We start from the raw sequence: 25515 nt of genomic DNA, 5'->3' as shown, positions 1-25515 counted from the left end.
ACCCCCTCGAGAAACTACTGAAATCTGTTCGAGAAACCCCTCGAACCCCCTTGAGAAACCCCTCAAACCCCCTCAAGAAACCCCCCGAATCCCCTTGAGAAACCTCTGGAACCCTTTCGAGAGACTCCTGAAACTTATTCGAGAAACCCCTCAAACCCCCTTGAGAAACCTCTGGAACCCCTTCGAGAGACCCCTGAAACTTATTCGAGAAACACCTCGAACCCCCTCGAGAAACCCCTCGAACCTCTTTGAGAAACCCCTGAAACCCCCGCAAGAAACTAGTGGAATCTATTCGAGAAACCCCTGGTGCCTTCATGAGGAACCCCTCGAACCCCCTCGAGAAACTCCTCGAACCTCTTTGAGAAACCCCTGAAACCTCCGCGAGAAACCACTGGAATCTATTCGAGAAACCCCTCGAACCCCCTCGAGAGACCCTTGGAACCCCCACGAGAAATCCGTGGTGCTCAATCGAGAAAGCCCGAGTAACCAATGGAGGTTCTCCTGGGGGTTCCAGGGGTTTCTCGAATAGATTCCAGTGGTTTCTCGCGGGGGTTCGAGGGATCTCTCGAGGGGGTTCCAAGGGTTTCTCGAATAGGTTTCGTAGGTTTCCCGCGGGGGTTCGAGGGGTTTCTCGAATAGATTCCAATGATTTCTCGAGGGGGTTCCAGGGGTTTCTCGAAAGTGCACAAAGCAAAACTAGCAGGATTGTCAACTCTACATCTTCTTTCCTTTTCAGAATTCGAAACAGAGTTAAATGTTTTCTTCATAATATCAATCTAACTGTTCTAATTAATTGTTCATTGTCAAATATCTAATACATATATCCTGCCCTCGTGTGATATCTAATTCTAATCATTTATTTGTATACACATCGTTAAAAAAAACTAGAATAATAATAATAATTAATAATAACCACACAGAAAAAACAATATAAATATAAGCATAATTTGAATTAAAATAAACACATCATATACATTTTATAATTAAATACTTCCCCAATCTTCATTGTTGCAGTCGTGATTGCCACACGAAATCACATTTTTCTATCCAGATGACAATAACATTTTCCGATATATATATATGTATATATATGTATATATAGATGTTCCAAATCAATCTGTTTTATCGATTAAAAAGTAATATTTTATTTCACGAATAATGTTAGAAGCTTTCATAACCGATTACAAAATATTAATGTAAGTCAGGAATGCATCCTAATACTGCGGACGTTGCGAAGAGGGCGTAAACACTATCGGAAGTTACGAATTTCCATATTACACGATACAACACGCATATCTCTCGTCGCGTGTCATCCCTTTGTATAAATATCTCCGAAAGATTGATTAGACTTATCTCTTTATTGGCCCTCGTGAATATGCATCATCTCTCACTTGTTATCAATGCAACCTTCCCTCTTTCCTTCTTTCTCTCCTCTTTTTTTAATCTTAAGAAAAAGAAAAATAAATCGTATCTCACACGTTTGTAACAAGTAATCAAAAAAGAGAAAAAAACGTTCCTTCTATTTCGATGCGTGGACAAGTGCGTGAAGCCAATACAAACAATCAGACGACAGGTATAATTATAACGTACAACAAAAGATGCAAATAAATATGTGTCACGTTACACTTCGCGTGTGTTTTTATATTATTTCTTTTACCTCTCGAGTGAAGCGAAGTCCAGCTTCTAAACTTCTAAATGACGAATTTATAATGTAACGCTTACAACGACCCCTGTTCATTTTTTCTTAACACATTCTCTCTTTCACACACACACACTCTCTCTCGTTCACCCTTTCTCTCTCTCTCTTTCTCTCTCTACCTATCTCTATAATGTTCTGTCCCTAACGTCCTGTGTTCGACAAACTTCGCGGAGCTTATAATAAAACCATTCCCGTGAATACCACGTGTGTGTGTGTGTGTGTACTGTGTGTGTGCATGTGTGTGTCGTATAAACGGGGGAAACGTGTGTCGTGGCGTTTCGAACGGGTTGCAAAAATGACGAGCGTCGAGCCGTGCTGATGTTTTTTTTCTTTTTTTTTTTTAATCATAGTTATTATTATCGTTAATATCCATATAATTATCAATAACTACAGTAAAACACAAAACAAAAAATGGTGATATCTGTACATTTCTTTTTCCTTAAGTAAGTAGTAACATAAACTTTTTTTGTATACCAGTAGCCTATAATAGGAAGAAACTAAATCATAATATTCACAGATATTTTACAAGATAGACGGGACGCGAGGCAGAAACGCGCACGTAGCCGCGGCGAACGCTTTGAGTTCCATATTACATATACATACATATACATACATATATATGTATATATACATAAACATATATATACATGTATATATACATATATATGCGCATACATACATGGACATACATGTATAATATATATATACATATATATACAATCAACACGACCGTGAAAAAGAAAAAGGGCAACGGCTGAGAGACAGACGGACAGACAGGCAGACGAGGTGTTCGAGTGGGGGTAGCACAGAGAGAGAGAGAGAGAGAGAGAGACAAGGAAGAGAGGAAGGTACAGAAAAGAAATGGAGTTTTCTCTGAGAAACGAACGAAAAACAGCGACGTGGGCGTCTCTTGTTCCCGCGTTCCATTATACTTAACCGCAGCTGTAATATATGCTTTTTTTTTTATACTTATCATCTCGCTCGCTCACTTATACTTCTACACTGTACATATCCACAACGCATTCTTTTACACTGTACATGCACACGCTCTCCACGAGTATCAGCGCTGCCCTTAAATTAATCGCGTCTCTCTCCTCTTTAGGGACGGTCAGAACAGCAAGAAGCGATCTCTGTTTGGACTTTTACGCGGATACCGTTCGCGCGCCGAGGAACAAAGATTTTGCCGAACGGATTTCGCAGGTTATGAACCGTTTTATTTTTTTTTTCTTCCCCCCCTCCCCCCGCCGATTTTATACGAAACGCGATCGTGCGTACGATAGCCGGCACGGTGAAACGAAAACACGGGCGAAAAAGGAGAAAGGAAAGTATGAAGCTTAACCGCGCGTGACTAACGTTACATTCGTGTAAAACAGAAGAAAAGGGAAAAGAAACGAGAGTCGAAAAATGATGATGATGATGATTATGATGATGATGATGATGATGATGATGATGATGATCATGATGATGATGATGATCATGATAATGATGACGATGATGATGATGATGATAGCGATAACGATAAGGAAAATGATCCCCTTGTTCATCGGAGGCAAAAAGAACGATCGGCTGTATTTTTTCTCTTTCTCTTTTGCTTCCCTCTGTTCCTTTCACTGGGAAATCGATTTCGGTCACGACAGCAAGGACTAAAATTATGTTTTGACCATCCCTAATGGTTTCTTTTTTTATATAATGTTACTCTCTAGAGGCATGCGCTCTACACGCAGCAGCAATAATATCGTAAATAGGTAAGTTTCTTTATATTACTTAATATGTTTTGTTTTTCACGGCTCCGTGTGATATAGTGTAACTTCTGGTCTATACACGTAAGCGCATTTTTATTATCTTCGACGCGATCGCTAAAGAGTCTATGACACATCGCGCAGAAGGCGACAAGGGGGACGGGGGGAGGATAGGGGGTTTTGCGATACGGGATAAGAGAAATGGGGGGTTGGGGGGAGGGGGTGGGATGGAAGTGTATAGAACGGGGGCGACGTCAATGGTCAATGAGATCGGCCATACTGCATTTTGTTCTCAGTATGGCATTACTTTAAGCCCCATCTTCTATCAATGTGCGGATTGGTACGTCCTAACTAGCCTGGTGTAATAACGTTAATAATAATTGATAGCAGCGATAATAGTAGTAGTAGAGTAGTGGTAATAATAATAGTAGTAGTAGTGATGATAATAGTATAGTAGTAATAGTAGTAGTAGCAGTAGTGGTAGTAGTAATCAGTAATAATTAATAATAATGAATGACAATAATAATAATATTAATAATAATAATAATAATAATAATATTAACAATAATAATATTAATAATAATAATAATAATAATAATAATAATGGTAGCGTACTAATGATGATGATGACCGTAATATTATAATGATAATAAAGAATCAAAATAAGAATATTAAAAATTTTTTTTATAATGTACATAGTGCTAAGATGATAATAATGATAATAATATGTTACATCCTGCTATGGGAAATTATATTACATTAGGGATAAACGCTATTTAGGTAGTCCTTTCGCTCCTTATTTTTTTTTTTCTTTCACTAGAGGTGTCTAGATCGTAACTCTTTACTTTCTAGTTTCGACACGAGCGGCAGCAGCAACAGCGGCAGCAGCAACTATTGTTACAGTAATATAATACATAGGTATTTATATAGAGCAGTATTATACAAAAAACACATCACATACCGCGCGGACCAGAATCGGTCACAGTTTTATATGTTTTTACTTTTTGTTTTCTTCGTCTTTACGCAGACATATATCGTTAAATAATTAAAATCACAGTAGTTATGCCCTCGCTGGCTCGCTTATAATTTACACAGTATCATTAATACCTAAGCCTTACTTAAAATAGCTCGTGTATAGTGGTAGGGGTACGTTAGTTTTTTTCTTCCTCTATGTCTTACTTACGAAATCAACTGTCCATCTAGAGCAACGGTAGGTAATGTTTTTTTTATTGTTTTCCTAGATGAGGGACGAATGTGTGTATGTGTGTGTATACCGTGGTGTCCTATGTGTGTACGTGTGTCTGTCTCTCTATGTATATCTCCAGTATAAGCATATGTATACGTGTAGTGTTACATGTGGGTGGGTGGGTGGCTGGTTGTATGTGTATGCACGTCGCGTGTACAAGTTTCTTTTTTCTTCTGCCTTGAGGACAACGCGTGGTTTTCATTTTCCCTTAATCGAAGGTCTTCACTAAGGATTGGGGGTTGTGCCTGACCCGCTTGTCAGAAAGACCAAGAGTGATGTCGGTCGATCTCACAAAAGTTGTCAGTGATGGAACGGTACAGCGAGGCCATCGAGCAAACGTGATGGTCGCGTTTCGCGTCCGATTGGGGAGAGGCACGCCCGGTGATGTTCGCGCATTGACCGTGCTAGCCTCCCCCGCGTTCACACAAACCCCGTACCCTCGTTTTAGGCCAACGATCTATACTTTGTTTTTAGTTTTATTTTTTTTCTGTTTTCTTTTTTTTTTTTTGTTTAAGTCGGCACGATTCGCCAAAATCCATTTGATTGTCACTGATATATAGATATCTTCGGAGGAGAAACCTTTTCCTTCGACGGAACCCCTCTCCTCACTTCTTTGTTCTGCATCTTCGTCTCATTTTTTGTCCGTTTTCATTTAATGTTGTACGACTCTGCGCTCCGTCAGAAGGACACTCCAGGCTTCATGCCACATGCGAAGCGTCCTACAGTGCGTGAAGGCGAGAGATGTATGTAGATTGTAATCCAGTAGACCACTGGCTGGCCTCAAACCGTGGCGATGACGATGAGCAAATGGGCGATCTTCGCGACCCGATGAAGCAAGTCTGGTGCGATCCGCGCTAAGCTTTCGTTCGCGAAATCGCACGCCGGGAAAATGTGGACTACGTATGCAGGCTGGAAAGTAAATAAATGATGATCACTTATCCGTGCATCGGATTATCATTTTTGTTTTCATCGCTAGAGATGTACATCACTGTTCACAAGTATTTGGGTATCTGTTAGACTAATAGAAACAGATGATGTAATTTCGAGCACTAATCAACCCCGTGGATAGCAAGCAGTATATATGTTTTCCTTGTCATTTACATACCTGTTGCGATCCTGGTGCAGCAATGTTAACAATTCCAGCGGCCTGCTTCTGTTGTAAATACATTATAAATCCAGTCTGAAGGTTCTTACTCTGTTGCAACACATCCACCTCATCTCGACCACATGGTAGCGCGAGGAGCATGCAATGTTCGTTATCCATCTGCGAAAAAGAAAATGACACAATTCAATATACTCTATTCAGAATAAAATCTCAACGACTGAAGACATCATTAGAATTTTTTAAACTAATTCTCATGCAGTTATAAAACGAATAAAAATGCTTCTGTTCTAAAAGAATCTCGCACCTTCTTTACAAAAAGAGGAATGAAAAATACAATGTCAAAACATGTCTCATAAGATTAAATAATTAACAACCGAGTCACAAGCGGTGCGATCGCGCTTCTCCGTTACACTGCCTAAAAGTGCCAGTCTTTCATAGAGTCAGATGCAGCTTATTTATTTCCTTTCCTTCTAATTATTCATTTTTATTTTTATTATTGCCCGCTTAGAAGTAAGAGAAACGTAACGGTCGCACTATTTAAAATTTGTTTTTGCAAAAACCGGTGGGACTCGAATGGATAAGATACATTTCAATACGTACTTGCATCTTCCTCGCCACACCCTCGACCTGCGTCTGTTCCAGTCGCATTCTTTGAGCAATTCTCAACGGTGGCGTAGAACCATCGCTGTTACAAGGTAGACTATCCCTCGCTACGTTGGGGTTACCGAAAACGAAATGCATTTGTACTGCGGCTTGGTCGTTCTTAAGTGCCAGGAGGCCTTGCCACATGACCGGATAACGTTGAAGTAACATCTGAAAAGAGTCCGCCTGCGGCGGCACTTGCGAAGCATGGGGCGGCGTGACCACTTGATGTTTCCTAGGCCTGTCCGGCGTAATGGCTCTGTCGCTTGGCGCCTCGCTGGCGGCAATCGGGTACTGGGAACGCAAATGCGCGGGTGGCGGTTCGTAGAATCCAACCCTGGCGGCGGCTGGCGCGGTTAAAGACGGATTGCCTCCCGCGTTGTATTGCGGAGGCGGTGGCGGTAATCTGGGTGCTCCGTGCAGCATATAAACTTGAGCTACTTGTGGACTATCTGTGGTACGGTCTTGAGGTGTCTTCGTGCTCCGTCTCAGCTCTAAAGGCGGACTATGACTATCTTCTATGCCAGTCTCCAGTTTCGGGTCTAAGGGTAAATGAGGAGATCTAGTTCTTGGAATGTGATACGCTATGCGCGGAGCTGTCAAGGCTTCCTGTTGAGCACGCAAAAACTGATACTGGAGCACTTGCTGGTGCATGTAGTGCGGCGGCAGTTCTCCTCCCCGTGTCAGGCTTCCAAAGTGGTTTACGACGTCACCCTGCGAAGGAAATGGATAATTGTAATTACAGAGTATGGAATATTTCACTTGGTAGTGAAATGATAGAGGCTTGAAGACGTGACTCGAGATACGGTTGCTTTAACTCCTTATATGCTGAATCAAGGATTTTAATTAGTAGTATTTTAAGTTGAATGGAAAATAAAGGAGTCGATTATAGAGAATTTCAATATTGAATATTTAAACTTATTGATAATAATTGATTGAGAACACTGATTTCTGTTATATGATCTTATCATGTGTATTTTAATGGAAATAAAGTTAGCATAAGTAAGTACCTGAGAAGCATTAGCATGATGATGGGCAGGTGGGGGCAATGGAGGACTCTGGGATCGATGTGGGGGAACAAGTCCATACTGTCCCCCTGGTGATGGAGCAGCACCCGCATTCGCATGCTAGCCAAAACCAAGCAAAGTTAGTTTGTGTATCACATATTTTAGAAAATGTGTGTTTCGTGTGGTTACACACAACACTCTAGTGTATTAAATTTGCTGCTGCCATGTCAAAACAGATTAACTTCCTTTTGAATGTAAACTAAGCATGGGATGTAATACAAACTATAAAGCGATCTATTATATATTATGGAAGTTCAAAGAATTGTCCTGAATAGATACTTCTTAAACAGATTACATCTTTAAGTTACTTTGGAACACTCTACAAGTTTATTTAATTGTAAGAGACAGCAAAATAAGACTTCATTAGTTATTGTTTTGTTAAAATGAATCTAATGGTTCATGAAGGTACTTCATTTAATATCAACATTCAGAATACCAAACGTGGATAAGTTGCATATCCAGAGAACACTGTGCTTACCAATGGTCCGTCGTACGTTGTTATTGGTACTCCGCGTGCCTGAGGGCTGGCGGTCGGTACCATAATACAGCCAGACATGGAAACTTCTACTTTTGGTGGTTCCATTGTACCCGTTACCTAAAACACAGGAACCAAAGTATGAATAATCACTGTTCTCTTACTATACTATTGCTAAACAACCGCATAACAAATGAAATTCCACTTACCGCTGGTTTCGGCGCAGGTGGCCTAGAACAGCTCACGCCAACAGGTTGAGGATTCATCAGATGAGGTTGAGTGGGTGGACTAGCCACGGCCCCAGTGACAATCGGTGGGACTACAGCTTGCAGCAGATGGGCCTTCGGATTTAGAGGATGCGGTTGGCCATTGATTCCTTTCAACGTCGTGGGCTGCGACACCGGTTGATGAATCCTCGGCGTCGGTGTCGGCACACTGGGTGGATGAACGTTCATTGGTAATTTCTGAGGGAGATTCACTATCGTCGACGGTTGTTGCGGTTGTTGTTGCTGTTGTTGTTGTTGTTGTTGCTGTTGTTGCTGCTTAGCCGCTTGCAGGAGGTGTTGCTTAGGATTCGGTGGAACGCCGGTGTTATTCAGCACAGGTGACATAGGCTGACCTTGGCCCTTGCCATTCGCCGCGCTGATCTGCGGTGGTTGCTTCGCGCGTGGACTTAAATTAGGCGACACAACTCTGCTGGGTATCTGCAAATGAAGACCCTGCACGGTTTGCGTCGGTTTCACCATATTCTGCACCACCGACTGACAGGGTACACTAGGTACTGTCGGTTTCGCGATGATAGGTTGTTGCTGCGGCTGGGGCTGCGGCTGTGGTTGTGGTTGTGGCTGTGGCGGTGGCTGCGGCTGCGGCTGCGACTGCGGCTGGGGTTGTGGCTGCGGTTGTGGCTGTGGTTGTGGCTGTGGCGGTGGCTGTGACTGTGGTTGTGGCTGTGGCTGTGGTTGAGGTTGTGGTTGTTGTTGTGGCTGTAGTTGTGGTTGTGGCTGCTGTTGCACGGGAGTCGCTAGTTTGCTGGCGTTCAAAACATGAGCCTTGAGACTCGTAGGTTTGGACTGCGACGTGCAAACTAGCGTCGCCTGTGGCGTAGCCACCGTTGTAGTGGTGATCGCCGCGACGGTCGTTGACGTTACCGCCGCTGGTACCATGCTGGCTGTCGACGTCACTTGGACAATGGGAGACTGGGGCTTGGTGATCACGCTGGTCTGAGGTTGAATCGGCTGGCTCTGCACTGGCTCTGGTATCTGCTCCTTCTTCGGTTCTTCAACAGAAAGATTCTCCGGTTGCGACAACGGTTTCGGTCTAGCCTCGCTAGTCGGACTAGCGTTGATAATTCCAGGTGTGCTCCTCGAATCGCAGGTGTTCCTGTTCACGGCTATTTGACCCGCAGCAGTGGACACCGGTATGTACTGACCCTCCTCCGACTCCCTCATCGGTATCAGCATCCCTGTGACTGGGTCGATCAGCGTCATCGGCTCATGGGAGACTGGTTTCTGCACCGGCGATGGAGCGGACTGACTAGTCTCCTCCGTCTTCGGCGTCTCCGCGCGCGATGGAGCGGTTTCCTCCTTACTCTGCAGCTCCTGCGGCGGAGCCGACGCCTCCTTGATCTTCTCCTCGCTGCTGTCGTCGTTCTCCGATGTTCTACGCGCCGATTTCCGCACGCTGCGTGGCGACTTACGCGGCTCCGCCAGCTGCAGCGGCGTCTGCACCGGCCGCGGCGCGTTGTTGTGCCTGGTGCTTCGCCTGGTGGCGTGCACGTTGCCCGTGTTGCCGACCAAGCCCTTGTTGGCCGCCGATCCTCGCACCACGTCCTCGATTACGTCGTCGATGGTGTTCCTGCTGCCGTCCCTCTCAGCCAACCTCTTCGACTTCCTGGTGTTCGCGGCTGGCGAGACGAACTCCTCCGGCGGGACCTCTTTCACCGCTGCTATAGGTGTCGCTGGCTGCGCGTTTGGCCCTGTCAGGCTCGGCACCGGAGACTTGATCGTTAGGATCAGTCGTGGACGACCTGCGTTGTCCTCCTCGCTGTCGTCGTGGAACTCGTAGACGTCCGCCGGCAGTTTGTTCTTCTCCACGTGGTGTTTGCTGCTCCTCGGCGTCCTGCCGCCGCGCTTGTGCGCCACGGTGGACGTGTTCCTGACGCTACGCCTGGTGGTGACGCCGCCGCGACTGGCACCCCGTCGTGTCTTCGTCCTGCCGCGGCGACTCTTCGTCGACTCGCTCTCGCAGGTCTCCACGCCCTCGTCCTGCTCGTCGTTCGCCGCGAAGTTCTTCTTCGCCTCGGTTTCATTGATGTCCGCGTTGAACCAGTCGGTCTCGGCCTTCGGCGGCTCCTGGTTCTCGTTGCTGATGTTCGTGCCGTGCTGCGTCTCCTCGTCCCCATCGTTGCCTTCGCCATCGCACAGGGCGTCGACCTTCTTTATCACACTCTCGATGTTCACCTCCTTCGCTGACCAGTAATCGCTGTCCTCTTTGCTGTCCGCTGGATCTTCCTTCGAGACATCGATGGCAAGTGGATCGGTGCTAGGCTCCTTCAGCAGGTCTTCCGCTGGTTCCTCCTCGGCGTTCGTCTCCTCCTCCTTGGACATATCTTCTTCCTTGATCTCGTTCACCGTCTCCATCTTGATCGGTGTTTCGATCTCTATCTTCGGTGTCAGCGCGTCGGTAGCTTCTGTCTTTGGAATGATTTTCTCGGATTTGATCAGCTCCTGCTGCTCCAGCTTCGGCTTCGTGTCGACGTTGATCGGTTGCGTCACGGAGAATTCCGCTGGCGGCTCGTTGCTCGGGAATTCTTCCTTCATCGGAAGCTCTTCGTGCTTCACCTCCACCGGCTCGTCCTTTATCACGTCTATCGGCTGCGTCGGCTGAATGGGCGGAGTGAGCTGCATCGGCTGGGCTGTCTGAGCTATCCGAGCGTTGGAGTCCAAGTCTATTTCTGGCTCGGTCGGCAAACGCGACTCTAGACACTCTAGGGTGCTCGGCTCGTTCACTGGTGTCGCGGATATGGAGGACACGGTGGACGGCACAGATCTGGTAATAATAGCCTGCGAGACGGTGGACACGAGAGGAATGTGCGGTTTCGGTAACTGACTGCTCTGTGACACCGGAGAGTGCCTTTGACTGCCAAGGGGCAACGAAGTCTGCGTGATCACGCATTTTTCCTCGGGCATCGCAACCGCCATCGTGGGCGCGATCTGCTGTGGAACGATCGGCACGACAGTCTTGATCAGCGACTGGTTAGCCGACGAAACGGTCGACGCTCCGATACTGTGAACGACAGATTTATGAACCAGGTGCGACTGGCCGTGTGCTACTATCACCGGACTAGGTGTCGAGGATCTGGGAACGTGGGTGGTCAGAAGCTGAAGATTCGACATCTCCTGCTTCTGCCTCGGCGACAGAAGGTTGTTATCCGTGGTAATGGGCATTTGTTTCTGAGATCTGGACGTCAGAGTATCTGGCATCGTCGTGGGTTTACCGAACACAGGACTAGACGTGCTCGCGTTAATCTCGATCTTAGCTGTCTCGGGGATGTAAGTCGGCGGCTGATTGGGCGAAGGAACTTTCGGCGACGTGGACGCTTTGTTCGTCGGCTCTGGTATCACCGCAGGCGACAATTTTGGCTCGTCCAATCGCTGCGACGGCTCGCTAGGGTTCACCGGGAGCAAAGTCTCGATCACCGATTTCCCTACTATCGCCAAGTCCCTGGAGTTCTTCACAGGCATGTACGGACGGTGCGGAATATTCAGTGTCAACGGCGGTAAGCCGACTCTAGGATAGCTGGGCGCCAACGCCCTCATGCCGGGAGCGTGTTGGATGACCGGCTGTTGAGTGGCCGCGGTGGAGTAGATCTGCTGAGCGGGCGTTTCCGGCCGGAGCGACGACACGGACACGCTGACGGCGATTCTGGTCGGCGGTGGTGACGGTTTGCCGACGTTCGGCATGTGTGGGCTCAAAGACGGGTTCCGGGACCATTGTCCGTTAGGGGACGACGGTTGTGAGATTCTCGGCGACAGCTGTGACGGGACTAACGGTGGTATCCTCGACGGGACTAACGGCGGCAGAGGAGTCAGGCTGGAGGCGGTGGTCGTGCAAACGGTGGAGATGTTCTGCATCCTGGGCGAAGCTTGACGCATAGGTACCATCTGCGACTGCGGGGACACAGGAAGCTTCTGGTATAAAGGCTGCACGGTAATTGGTGGTGGTCTAGGACTAGCGGCAGCGACTCTAGGTGTCTCCGCGGTGATGGGCACGCTGCAAGGACCAAGACCAGGCGGTTTGTACTGTGGAGGCGGCGACGAAACCTGACGAGCTTGCGCGCCGATGCTTTCGGAACTGGCCACGCTAGCATTCGCGTCGACAGGCTCGATGGGTACCGTCTTCACGACCTCCCGCGGCTTCTCGTTCAAGGTCCAAGAGTGGGCGATCACGGACGCTGGCGGACTCTGCGGTTTCGCGGGTATGGACGCGATGGTCTTCTCCGCGGCTGCCGGGGTCGGCGTGATGGTGTTGACAGTCTTCGTGGGCGATTTGTAGAACGATGGAATGTCTGGTGTCTTTGGTGGTTGCGTCAGGTCAAAGGTTTCGTAGTTGGGATCCTCCTCCGTGTCCGTGTCTATCTGCAGGTCGTGCTCGCTCTGCGGAGTGTCCGGCTTCAGGTCCGTCTCGCCTTCGCCAGCGGAGGCGTTCAAGCTTTCCACCGCTTGCTGCATCTCCTCCACGTCCTCCTGAGGCGCTTCCGGCTGCTGCCCGACCGCATCCTCCGCCTCCGCGTCTTCTTCCTCGCCTTCGTAGGAGAAGTCCTCGGTGGAACCGCCGAAGGTCTCCTCCAGCAACGCGGCGACCGCGTCCTCGGTCTCCTCCTGCGAGATGGCGACTCTAGGCTTGTCCTCCGTCTGCGTGGGCGGCGTCGTCGGCACGGTCACGTCCGGCTCCTCCCTGCCACTTCTAGACTGGCAGCTGTTCTCGCGTTCCTCTGGCTCCGAGATGCTCTTCACAGCGTTCTCGTGAATGGTCTCGTCGATCTCTATGCCGAAGCCGGGGATGAACTTGTCCTTCTTCTTCTCCTGCTTCGAAGCCTGGATGCCGCCGCTGACTGGAGGCGTCATCGACGGCGCGGGCACGTTCGCCGCTACCTTTGGGATGGGACTCAGTATGGTGGTCTCTCTGGGTGTTGGCAAAGTGGGCGACATGGTTTTGTTGATTATCGGACTGCTGGCTCGAGGCGGACTAGGATCAGCGCCGAGGTACGGTAGCTCGCCGCTCTTCTCGTGGTGATGATGGTGGTGATGGTGATGATGATGGTAGTCCTTCCGGCTGCGCTCCTCCTTCGACTTCTTCCTTTTCTTTTTCTTCTCCTTCACCTTCTCCGGCACCGTCGACGGAGTGGACGGCTCCACGCTGTCGTTGTCGTCGGTGAACCGGAACACGTCGTGATCGTTGCTCTCCGTGCACGCGATGTCCGACTTCGGCGAGTTCGGCAGCCCCAGCAGCTTCGCCTCGATCTCGCGGCCCGCCTCCGCTAGGTCCACGCTGTTCTCGTCCTCCGGCTGGTGTCGACGTTTCTTCTCAGTCTTCCTGCGGACCCGCTCCACGTCCAGCACCGGACTGTGACCGCCGTCGCTGTCGGACGCGTAGGTGTTGTTCTCCGACGGGATGTTGGCCAGTCTGTTGAAGAACGTGTTCGACGGCCCGTCATCAACGTCGTCCGACAATGGGCCAAAGATGTCCTCCATCCGCTGCGAGTCTCTGACCTCTTGCCTGTTCAGCCTCTTTCTCCTGGCCTTCGCCTTGTCGTCCCCGTTTCTGTCTCTCCTCTTGTCCTTCTTGTTCCGTTGTTTCTTGTCCGACCGTATCCTCTCGTCGGCGTTCTCCAACGCTGGCGTGGCCGAGGTCGCAGCGCTGGCAACGGTCACGGACTCGGACGTATGATTCGTCCGGCACTCCGCGGCGCTGGTGATGTTCGACTTGATCTTGTGCTCGATGCTCTCCGAGGACTCGGTCTTTATACTGTCCTCGGTGGACATCGAGTTCTTCTGGCGTTTCTGCTTCTTCTTGTGCGACTTCTTGCGCGAGTCCCTCTCGTGGTTGTTGACCACAATGGCGGGATGGTTGCCGCGGAACCCGACGGAGATTCGTTCGTCGTCGTCCGACGTGCGGGGCTCCTCCTTCACGTTCGCGTGCACGTTACTGACCACGGTCGAGGTGTCCAGAGGGTTGTGCTTCTCCTCGGTGTCCGCGAACCCGAGGTCGACGTCGCTCTCCAAGAATCTCTCGGCCTTCGCCACTTTTCGGATCTTGTTGTTGAAGATTTCCTCCTCCTCGCTGGTGTCGGAGTGTATTCGCGACCGGGACCCCTTCCTCGATAGGGACTTCGCCCTGGCGGAATCCGATTCCGAGGTGGCCTCGTCCTCCGTCAACGCTTTGCTGGACACCGAGTCCCCGTCCCACGAGGTGCTCTGCTTCTTCTCCTCCCGCCTCGCTCGACTCTGCTTCAGCTGCGAGAACTTGTCCTTCAGGCGAACCTGACGTTTCTCCTCCTCGAGCTTCTGCATGTTCTTCGTCGAGCGCGCCTTCACCTTGTCGTACATGCTGATGTAGGCGGGCTCGTCGTCGACGATGTCGAAGATCGAGTGCTTCTTCGGCTCGTCGCTGTCCGTGTCGGTCGCGGACGGATGCCTGGCTACCTGCATGTCGTGCGTGGACAAGGGACCGTCGTCCACGTCGCTGTGAAGATTGAGAGAAGCCTGCTGTTGGTGGTGCTGCTGTATCTCCCGCGAGTGGTTCGAGCTGACCGAGGTCTGCTCGCTGGGGGAGTTCGAGTCGTTGCGCTTGGACAGTTCCAGTCTCGAGAGGAACTCCTTGTCCGACTCGTGGGACACTCTGGGACTTCGTTCCCTGGATTCTTTCTCTGATCGGTTCCTCTTGCTACGCTGCTTCTCTTTGCCCTCTCGGTTATTCTCCCGATTCTCCCGATTCTCTCGATTCTCTCGGTTCTCTCGGTTCTCTCGGTTCTCTCGGTTCTCTCGATTCTCTCGATTCTCTCGATTCTCCCGATTCTCTCGATTCTCCCTGTTCTCCCTGTTCTCCCTGTTCTCCCTGTTCTCTCGATTCTCCCTATTCTCCCTATTCTCCCTATTTTCCCTGTTCTCCCTATTCTCCCTATTCTCTCTGTTCTCTCTGTTCTCCCTGTTCTCCCTGTTCTCTCTGTTCTCCCTGTTCTCCCTCGTCGACTCCCTGTTGATCTCGCCGTGAGCATCCCTGCCGCTGTCCTGAGTCTGAGTAGACCCGCTACTTTCCTTACTATCGCGACTCTCCCTGCTCTCACGGCTGGACCGATGAGAATCGTTGCGATGCTTCCGATCCTCGGACCTCCTGTTCTGCCTAGGCCGGTCTTTGCTGTCTCTTCGGTGGTCGGAGATCTTCATACGCTTCGCCTCGTCGTCCGCCGGCCCATCCTGCGACGAACATCGCCGTTTGATAGAGACGGGAGCTGGAGAGATCTGATTCTGCGACTGGGACACGGACTGATGAAGGTGATTCTCGGTGGGCTGCCGCCTACTCTCCTCGCGATCCCTCTTCTCCTTGTCTTTCTCCTCGCGATCCCTCCTCTTCTCCCGTTCGGACTTCTCTTTCTCGCGCCTCTCCTGGTCCTCGCGCTCCCTCCTCTTCTCTCGATCGTGTTTCTCGCGCTCGAACCTCTCCCTCTCCTCCTTCTCGCGCTTTTCCTTCTCAGCCCTCTCGCGTTCCTCCTTCTCTTTCCGTCGTTCCCTCTCTAGCCTCTCCTTCTCCTCTCGCTCGCGCTTCCGTTCTCTCTCGATCCTCTCCTTCTCCTCTCGTCTCCTCTCCCTTTCCAATCTATCTCGTTCCTCCTTCTCTCGCCTCTCTTGCTCTTCTCTCTCCTTCCTCAACCGTTCCTTCTCCTGCTTCTCTCGCTCCAAACGAAGCTCGCGTTCCTTCCTCTCCCGATCCTCCCGTTCCCGCCTCTCCCGCTCCTCTCTTTCTCGTCGCTCTTGCCGCTCTTTCTCCTCCCGTTCACGTTTCTCGCGATCTAATCGCTCCTTCTCCCTCCTTTCTTTCTCTTTAGCTTCGTTCTCCTCCCGTTCCTTCCTTTCCCGTTCTCTCTCCTCTCTCTCCCGCTTCTCCTCTTGCCGTTCCTTCTCCAGTCTCTCCCGTTCCCGCCTTTCTTCATCCTTCTCTCGCCTCTCCTCGCGTTCCTTCCTCTCCTGTCTATCCCGGTCCTCTTTTTCCCTCCTCTCCTGCTGCCTCTCGCGATCATCCTTCTCTCGTCTCTCCTTCTCTTCCCTCTCCTTCCTCTCGTAACGCACCTCCTTGTTTTCCTTGAACTCTCTGTGACCGTCGTTATCCCCAATGTCGTTCACCACCGTATCTTTCTCCTCCCGGTCCTTCCGGCTGCCGCTCCTCTCGAGTTCCGCGTCCTCTTTCCGCGACTTCCTCTGGCAATCCTTCCCCTTGCTGTACTTCGAGTCTCTGCCGTCCTTGCTGTCGCGCGAGTCCCTGCTCTCCCGGTTAGCCAACTCCTTCCTCATCCTGGATCGCGAGCCATCGCTGGATGGGCAGGAGGAATTCGACGAGGACGTCGTGGAAGACGGCATCAGCACCGTGGACGCGGTGGACATGGAGGTTTGGTACTGGCTGCTGGACGATGTCACCGCGGTGGTGATGGTGGTGGTCGCAGTGGCGATGGTGGTCGTCGAGGAGGCGGTGGCCGGCGTCGCCGTGGCGGACGTCGTGGTCGTGGTTGCCGTCGACGTCGCTGCGGTCGTCGTGACCGGCACCGTGGTCGAGTATGAGACCGTCGAAGTTGTCGTGGCCGTAGAAGACGAAGACGACGACGTCGACGACGACGACGACGACGACGGCAATGACAAAGTGGTCGCGGTTAATCCTCGGCTCATCGACGCCCCGAGTACGTGTATACTACCTACACTACCGTTGCTGCTAAGAATACTACTGGCTGACGCTAAACCGCTACTGTTGCCGCTACTGGCTGCGGTGCCGGTGCCGAGGCCGATCGGCAACGAGACCGGCGGTAGCTCGGGGCTGACCGTTTTGATTGAGGTGCCGGGGGTGATCGGCGTGGCCGGTGTCGGGTGCACGCAGTTGTGCTGCGCGGACGTGCCGCGCAGGTCCGTCTTCAACGACGACAGGCTGGTCGCGAAGCTCAGACTCGTGGACAAGGACGCGGCGGTGGTCAGGCCGGTCTGAACGGTACCGCCGCCGCTGTTGCTCGACTGTACAGGCGGATGACTAGGGAATGGATACTGCAGGCAGACTTTGCTGGTGCAACCACCGGTGGCTGGCGCAGCGCCACCGGCCGACGTGAGACCGGTCGCGCCGCCGATCATCGAGCTGACGTTCAGCACGCCGGTGAACTCCCGCGGCTCGTACTTCTCGCTGAAGTTCTCCAAACGTTTCGAGTCCTCGTCGAACACACTCCGCTTGGCGAGCACCGACTTCACGATGTCCGACGGCTGCACTTCGTGTAGGTCCAGGTCCAGCAGCTTGTGGCGAAACCTGAAACGCTCGGACGCCGTGGCGTCCAGCTTCGCCAGCGCGTCGCCGCCGGCCGCGCTCAACGCCCGCGAGCCGGACCACTTCTCGTATTTCTCGTCGAGCGATCGTATCCTCTCCTCGAGGCTCGGCGACTGAGGAGCCGTTTCGCTGTCCGAGCTCGTCGGGCTCGGACTAGGGTGCCTCGGCGGCGGTGAGGCTGGGGGTTGGGGCGCGGCTCGAGGACTCGGCGCTGTGGACAGATTGGCACATGGCGGACTGGCGACTTTCGCGAGGCTCGCGTTGCTCGACCGATTACTGCTGCTGCTGTTGTTGTTGCTACTGCTGTTGTTGTTATTGTTGTTATTGTTGTTGTTGTTGTTGTTCAACATCTGGGTGGCGAACCTCGGTAGGGGTAACGATAGAGGACCCTCGTGGCTTCTTTCGCGGAAACGCCGTGGTTCGCTAGGCACCAGGTTCTCCGGCCTCTCGTCCACCAACGGGGTGCCCGGCCGCGATCCGTCGTGATGTTCATGGTGCCTTCAACAGAATTTGTTTGTCGTGTTAGTAGCTAAATTCATAAAGGTTTCATTCCTCTAAATAAAATGTCGCATAAATTTCATTAAGCATTATGTAGTAGTTTCCAAAGGTTTTTGTAGTTTCCGATTACAGTCCCAAGGCAATACTGTACTTCCCACAACTACGATCGTCCCAAACGTATCAACAATCAACAACGGCACCAAGAAACAAAGCTCACCTGCTAGTAACATCACGCCGACGCTTGCATGGCCCAGGGCCTCTGCCCTCGCAGCTACCCCTCCTCGTGGCATGGTGTACTACGACCTTGCTGTCGCTGACTCGTCGTATGTCCATGCCCTTCCTGCTCGAGTGCGAGGTGACCAGCAACGACGCGATTTCCGGCTCGTCATCCTCGCACAGTATCGTCGTGGAAGCGCCATCCAACTTCGCGCGTTTCTTGGGCGCGAAGCCGACCTCGTCGCCACTGCTGTGACACTCCTCGAGCTGCTCCAGCAGGTGGACTCGCTCCTTCTGCAGGTGTCGTATGTCTGAGGGCGGTAACAACGGTGGCGGCGGGGCAGGAGGGTCCACGCTGGTGACGACGCTCTGCACCGCGTGGCGACGCGACGACGGCGGCGGACAGTCGTCGTCGTTCAGCTTGCCGTCACCCAGCACGCTGCTCTGGTAGTCGTCGTGGCTAGCCCCGCTGCCCTGACTGAATTCGTCGTAGCTGCGAAACCTTCGCGGCGCCGGCTCGCTGTAGTCCCCGTCGTAGTAGGTGTCCTGGTACGACCGACGGTTGCTCCGCGTCATCGCGGTCGGATGAGCCGGACTGGCGCCCGGCGTGCTACCGCCTCCGGACGCGCGGGAGTAACTCGCCGTTCTCGACCTCGGGGGCGTCTCGTAGCGGGTGAACCTGCTACTCGAGTTCGACACCGTCACCCCCGTGTCGAAACTGCTGCGCTCCCGCCTGGAAGGAATCCTTCAAATAACGGTCGCACTATATTCCACGTTCTCAATTCTGTGGGATCGGGAGTCGCGTGCTGGATCAGCACTGTGGGGTATTCGACTTGTTTCCCTGTCGGCTGCTAACATTACTAAGCGGCGGATCTTTGTGCGGCAAAGCGATGGAAAGTTATGATGGGAAATATCAATTTTCCTAGTAACATTGAATATCAACGTCTCACCGGTCTAGTGTACTGTTGCATAATAATGTTATCGCTGCCTTTGTTACAATTGCTGAAACATTCGTCGAATATCTCACGGTATACCCTGCACGTGTAATAATAAAGTTAACACGTTCACTGTTCAATAGGTATTGTCGTTTGTTAATGAATCTTAGAAAATAAGTGAATCTTCTCTCTGCGATGTTCGTTATTTTTCGATTGGAACAGTGAATCTGTTAGTTCTTTGAGTAATGTTATTAAGAAACTTCCGAGAAGTTTGTTCAATCATTCTAGAAAACTGTTCAGTAGTATTATGAGACATAGTACACTGGAAAATATACATACGAGACATCAAAGGTGGTTGCTGGAGAAGGCCTCGTGTCCCAAGGTCTTTCACCAGCGATACCCTGGCGCTCAAGGTGCTCGTAGAACGTCTCTTGACACTCTCTGGAAGCGAAGTCGACTTGGAGCCGTCGTCCGCGAAGGGCTGCGCCCCTCATCTCCTTCACAGCAGCTTGAGCGCAGCTGATCTGCTCGAAGAAGACCAAAGCGTGTCCTCGCTCTCGGTCCACTACGACCTGAGATATCAGTCCGAACTTATGGAACTGTATGTTCAGGTACTTTTCCGGCATACAATCTACAAACACAGGGAAAAATGATTATGAGGTATATACGTTAGAAGAAATAATATATTTAAGGGAGGATCGAATGAAAAGTTTGATTATTTTATTGAATTTCTTTAAAGCTCTCATTATATTTAGATCACTAACTAAAGTCATTTAAGAACTTATCTATTCATTGAGATATAAAATAGTTGATTACTACATCTATTTAACTGCAGGAAAAGAGACAGCTCCTCATAAAAAATAAGTTGAAAATCTGGAACTGAATGTTCCACAAGTAGACCACAGCTTTTAAAGATTATTATCTTTAACAAACATATCTGTTACTACGTTGGAAGCTTTAGTGACATTTTAGGGTAGGTTTTAAGAACTATAAATGGACTATTAATTAATTTTTAGTGGCGGTTCGCAATCCTCCCGAATAATTACCTCCAATGCCATCAACCCAAACACAGGACGTGGGCATGGATTTCCCGAATCCGAGTTTAATTCGATTAGCGCCCAGGTGTTCGCCGTCCATCGATCGCATAGCTTTGACGACGCTGCCAATGTCGGAGTATTGGCAGAAGGCATAGCTCGTCACCGCGCCCTGTTTCTTAACATCTATTTCCTGTAACATTAAAAACGTACGACCGCGTTACTCTTCCTGTTAACGGCAAGACATCGTCGATGTTCTTTTAAATACAAATGAAACGGGATCGAATCTTCTTCCGTTTCTCTTTTCTTTATTTTTATTTTGATTTTTATTCCCCGTTCAAGTCGACGTTCAACTCGAGCTTCTAACTTTAACATTCACGATTGTTTACAGTTTACAGCCCGCGGCCGATTGCGTATTGCTTGAAAAACGTCGTTTATTCTGAAAATTTTAATTTTAAATGGCTCAAACGCGTCACACGCGGGAAGTATTAACATAGCAATTAGAATGAACCTATCTTTTTTAGTATCGCGCGCCTCGTCTGAATATTAAGATCGGCTGCGCGATATTAAACGCGCGACCGCTGGTAATGCCGATTCTAAATCCGGTGTCGTGGACTCTGGCCAATTAATGGTCAAAGATCGAGACAATGATTTTTTTTTTCAAATGCATGTTGCTGCTCCATCGCGTGCGAAGATTACACAACGCGATACAATAAATACAGAACGCTACGTGAACCAGGATACATCATAATCATCGTGAACGAAGAAAAAGATGTTATGACGCTCTTTGCGCGAAGCATTAGTCACATGTTGATCGACTTTTGTTATGGCATAATCCGATGACATAACACACATAATTGTTTAAACATATACACTAATGTTACTGATTACACTGGTGTTACTGACGGACAACTATTACACGAGCTAAACCACAAGACAAATCGGATGCCTCCACTCTGGTAATGTTTCCAAATGTCTGCGCGAAGAGCACGTAGACAGTTTAGTATTTACGTGATTGTCAACGCTTTGTCGGTCACCTCTCTCTACTTTTCATTTTCCGGAACCAGCCTTCCAGTAACGGCATATCTAGGGTAGCGTACTCCGTTACCGTCCTCGAATGCCTCTATCACTTTTTCCTCGTTCAACCGTCAAATCATTCTACTTCTTACAATTAAAGATAGCTACAAATCGTCAACAACTCATGGTAACATCTGCAACGAACAGAAAATAATCCGACAGAATTGAAGGAACCGGCAATTCCCGTCTCTGAACGGCGAATCGCTTCAGCAGATGATCAGTCCAGGTTCCAAAGGGTACCAAGACTCCATCCTCATCGAAACTGAAACAACAACGAACCAAGGGGCATCGAGTAAAAACGAACTTACTATTATCTCGCCAAAGGGCTCGAAATGCTTCCTAAGCTCGGACGCGGTGACGTCCTTTTCGAGGTTCCCGATGAAGAGCGTGCGGGTCGCCTTCGGGTGGTACTCGTCGAGCTCGGCCTCGTACGGCCGGAACTCGTTGTCCTCGACATCGTATCCCTGATAGGGGGCGACCTCGATCTTGCAGCCGAAGAACAGCTTGTCCTGGGAGACCTCGAGCGCCTTCTCCACGTCCTCGGGCTTCTTGAAGCACACCAGGGCGTACCGGTCACCGGCCGCCCCGACGACCTTCACCCAGGTCACTTTACCGTGCTTCTTGTATTCGTGGAAGAGGCCGTCCTTGAGGGATGTGTCGCTGCTGCGTGCCGGCAGATTACGCACGCAGATCGCGAGCGGCCTGCGGTCCTCGGTGACGGCGGCATTTCCGGCGCGGTGCGGTGAGCTGCCCGGCGACGTACTGCCGCCGGAAGTGCTGCCGGCGGAGCTGCCGCTGCGGCTGCTGCTGCTGCTACCGGAACGGCTGCTGCCACTTGGCGAGCTGCTTCCGCTCCGCGATTTTCTTCGCTGTTTTTTGTGCTGTCGCAGCGCACCGCTGCCACTGCTACCGCCGCCGCCGCCGCCACCGCCGCCACCACCACCGCCGCCGCCTCCACCACCGCCTAGTGGAACAACACGACGAATGTAATCTACACACGTATATATCGTTATCGTTAATACCCTGTTGGAATCTCTCTGTGTGGTGATGAAGATGAGCTTCAAGGATTCGCGCGCGTTTAGCTTGGAAGGTTCTCGTTGCGACGCCGGTTGACGGGTTGGAGACGTTGCTGACTGGAGTGACAATGACAGTGGAATATTATTGTCGCTGTTACGCCGATTTATTGTGTAGGATTCGAGGATCAGCGATCAATCGTGAGTAATGGAAAACATGGAGATCGGAGAAATTGTTAATGGGTGCAGCGTGTCAATCTGTCAACCGGCGTCGCAACTGATTTTTGCTTCTGCGACGGGCATGCATAGGGAACGATCATGCGTTTGGGGTAGTGGCTGCTGTCTACGTCGGCGTGATTCGAAAACGTGGACCGCGAGAGATGAACGTGAGTTTCGGATTAACGTTTATTTAGAAATTTCACATACGTGTTTCGAAATTGAAGGGAACACGTGCAGAAATACGACAATGTTGAAATTTCGGTATACACGAACCCTCTGTTTGTCCGTACAGAGGTTAAACGGTACGTTAACAACCCATCGAATAAACAAATATCGCATCGTCGATAAGAAAAACAACGAATTCGTGGGTACTCCTCGCGATCCACGTGCTTGAGTTCGAAGTACACCTCGAAACCGAGTAGAGGACACCCGAAAAAAAGGCCGAGCAAACACGATAAGAACACGCACCCGCGATTGCGAAACATCTATTCGAACCGACTTATCTAACCGATCGTAAAGCGCGGAGGAGCCGCCAACGATCGCGGGCCACGTGTTGTGCCGCGGGCAGAGACAACGCTCGAGAGATCCCGCCGCGTGTCACCGCATCGAGTCGCACAAGCGTGGCGCGCACACACGGAACGTGTCATATAACCGATAGAGAAGGAGGCGGCTGAAAAGGAGTCGTTCACACAAACCCACCCACCCACACCCGTACGAGACATCCACCTGCGAGAGGAAACGCACGCGGGTAAACGGACGCAGACGCAAAAGGTGGGTAAAAGGAAGGAGCGGTGGTAAGCGTGCTCGCTGTCGAGACGAAAGACGATGACGATACAGGAAGGGGATGATTCTCCCTCACTCGGAACAAGAATCATCGCTAATAGACGGCGGACTTTACGACAAATTATCATCCCGAGATTTCAATTTTCCCAAACAGAATGTCTGCGAGAACTCAACACTAGGTTCACAGGACGCGACAATTCGACGCACTTGAATTCTATAGAACGTTCCCAACCTCTAATCCCAAGATCTAACTGAACATCGCGAATACAATGTAAACCAAAGTGTCAAGAACCCAGTCCGTTCTCTACAGATCCAACCCTTAAGACCAAGACATTTCCACCTCGGCCCTTTCTCGAGACTACCCCGAGAAAGTTCCAGTCGGGATCGTCCTTCGTCGAGAAACCGGGCGCGTAACGCACGGATAAAGCGGCCGAGTAAGCGGGTAAACAAGCAAGTAGGCAAGTAAGGGGCCAATTACCTTGCTCGTCCTGGTAGGCGTCGTTGTTGGCAGGCGAGGGTGGCGGCGGTGCGTTCCCGTATCTGGAGGTCGTCGACTCGTACGCCGACCAGGAGGACGGCGGCAGGCCGCTGCGATGACGATCTAAGTGGGGCGGGGGCGGCGGCCCGGAGGCGTACGGGCCGGTCCTCGAGTAGAGCCGATCCCTCGCCCTGGTCGATGTCACGTGGTAAGAGCTGGCTGGAGGTGGACGGCCGCGGGGTATGTAGCCGCCGGGATCGCCGGCAGAGGGGTCCGCAGGGTGGCCGGCGACGACGACGCCACCGCCGCCGCCGCCGACACCGCCGACACCGCCCCCGGACCCGACCCCTCGGCTGCTTCTCTCGCTGGTATAGAAACTGCCGTGCGAGCCGCGTGACTCGAACCCTTCTCCTCCTCGGTCTCTGTCACGGTCTCGATCCCTGTCTCTCTCCCTCTCCCTCTCCCGGCCCTTCTCTCTCTCCCGTTCTCTGTCCCGATCTCTGTCCCGATCTCTGTCGCGATCCCGGTCCCTCTCTCTATCCCTCTCTCCTCTGTCGTTAATGCCGCCACCGCCACCACCGCTGCTGCCGCCGCCACCGCTGCCGCCGCTACCGCTACCGCTGCCGCCGATCCCGCCGCCGACGGCGCCGCCGCCACCGACAACGCCGCCTCCGCCGCTTCCGCCGCCGACGACGCAGTTGACACCGACGACGCTGCCGCCTCCGCCGCTGCCGCTGCCGCCGCCGCTGCCGCCGACGCCACCGCCTCCTCCGCCGACAACGCCGCCGACGACGATCCCAGAACCACCGACGCCGACGCCGCCCCCTCCGACTCCGCTGACTCCTCCCCCGCTACCCCCGCCGGATCCATGATCCTCCGAACTTCTGGAACACCGAGATGAGACTCGCGTTTAAAGCCTGGCCGTGGCTGCAGTACGCGTTTGGGGGGGAACGTGATTTTCGATAAGGGACCCGATCGGAGGGCTTCTTCTTCCTCCTCCGGGGGTCGATGGCGGCTTGCGCCCGGGTGGAAGGGTTTCTGATTGTGCTGTGGTGATGGCTGGTTCGGGGATCTGTTGATTGGTCGGCTTGGGATTCTGATTGCACGGAGATTCGGGCTGGTGATACTTGGTTCTGCCTTGCGCGCATGGGGAACACCTTCGGGTGGATTGCTTGAGGTTTGATTCTGATGTGATGTGAGTGGGGAATTCGAACACCCCTGGTGTGACTGTGATCGAGGGGACTTGGGTTGGTTCATGTTAATGTATGATAGATTTTTTCAGAGTTATTGGGGGCTTTAGGGGATGAAGTTGTTGTTGTTGTTGTTGTTGTGGAAGCTGAATGGCGTGAACTGCTTGTTCTGATATTTCGTATTCGATCCGTGTAACATGGCAATGTTGAGGGATGCGATTAAAAAACTATGATGCACGGGGAGTATCTGTATTGGAATTTGAGAAAACGTTTAGTTTTGAAGGCAATGAAAATCAGGTAAAATGGATCGTGGAAATTATAGAAAATAAAGTACTCGGTAGCATTATCTGCGGCGTCTTAGAAAAATGTAGATACCTAATCAGTTTCACGTGTCTTTAAGCGACGCAGGTACGGGTAATCTGATAAGTATTGATCCACGTAATATTCTTTCGCGATGGATAACACAATAGCGAGAAGTTCATATCCGACTAATGAGCACCTGCTCGATGAAACCGATCGGTGTATG

At 51.0% G+C, this 25515-nt stretch overlaps 1 protein-coding gene across 5 annotated transcripts in view; it reads right to left on the bottom strand.

Annotated features, from left to right (window-relative positions):
• Window positions 1-1609: 1609 nt before the first annotated feature.
• The window catches only part of LOC116430675 (uncharacterized), a 129284-nt gene continuing 105378 nt past the window's right edge, over window positions 1610-25515 (bottom strand). For 2 of the 5 annotated variants that reach the window (XM_076372249.1, XM_076372253.1), the window contains 11 exons: window positions 23800-24683; window positions 21615-22297; window positions 20242-20422; window positions 19535-19826; window positions 18262-19005; window positions 8183-18044; window positions 7977-8093; window positions 7442-7558; window positions 6390-7145; window positions 5790-5948; window positions 1610-5593 (listed from right to left, as the gene is read on the bottom strand). In XM_076372249.1, coding sequence (XP_076228364.1) covers window positions 5465-5593; window positions 5790-5948; window positions 6390-7145; window positions 7442-7558; window positions 7977-8093; window positions 8183-18044; window positions 18262-19005; window positions 19535-19826; window positions 20242-20422; window positions 21615-22297; window positions 23800-24683 — 13924 coding nt within the window. In that variant the 3' untranslated portion in view covers window positions 1610-5464. The remainder of the gene's footprint in view (window positions 5594-5789; window positions 5949-6389; window positions 7146-7441; window positions 7559-7976; window positions 8094-8182; window positions 18045-18261; window positions 19006-19534; window positions 19827-20241; window positions 20423-21614; window positions 22298-23799; window positions 24684-25515) is intronic. The other 3 variants (XM_076372250.1, XM_076372251.1, XM_076372252.1) reach the window with 3 other exon arrangements.

The sequence above is a fragment of the Nomia melanderi genome, chromosome 11, assembly GCF_051020985.1.
Source record: "Nomia melanderi isolate GNS246 chromosome 11, iyNomMela1, whole genome shotgun sequence".
Taxonomy (NCBI): Eukaryota; Metazoa; Arthropoda; class Insecta; order Hymenoptera; family Halictidae; genus Nomia; species Nomia melanderi.
The sequence above is the reverse complement of the archived record's forward strand: the minus strand, read 5'-3'. Positions and strand labels throughout refer to the sequence as shown.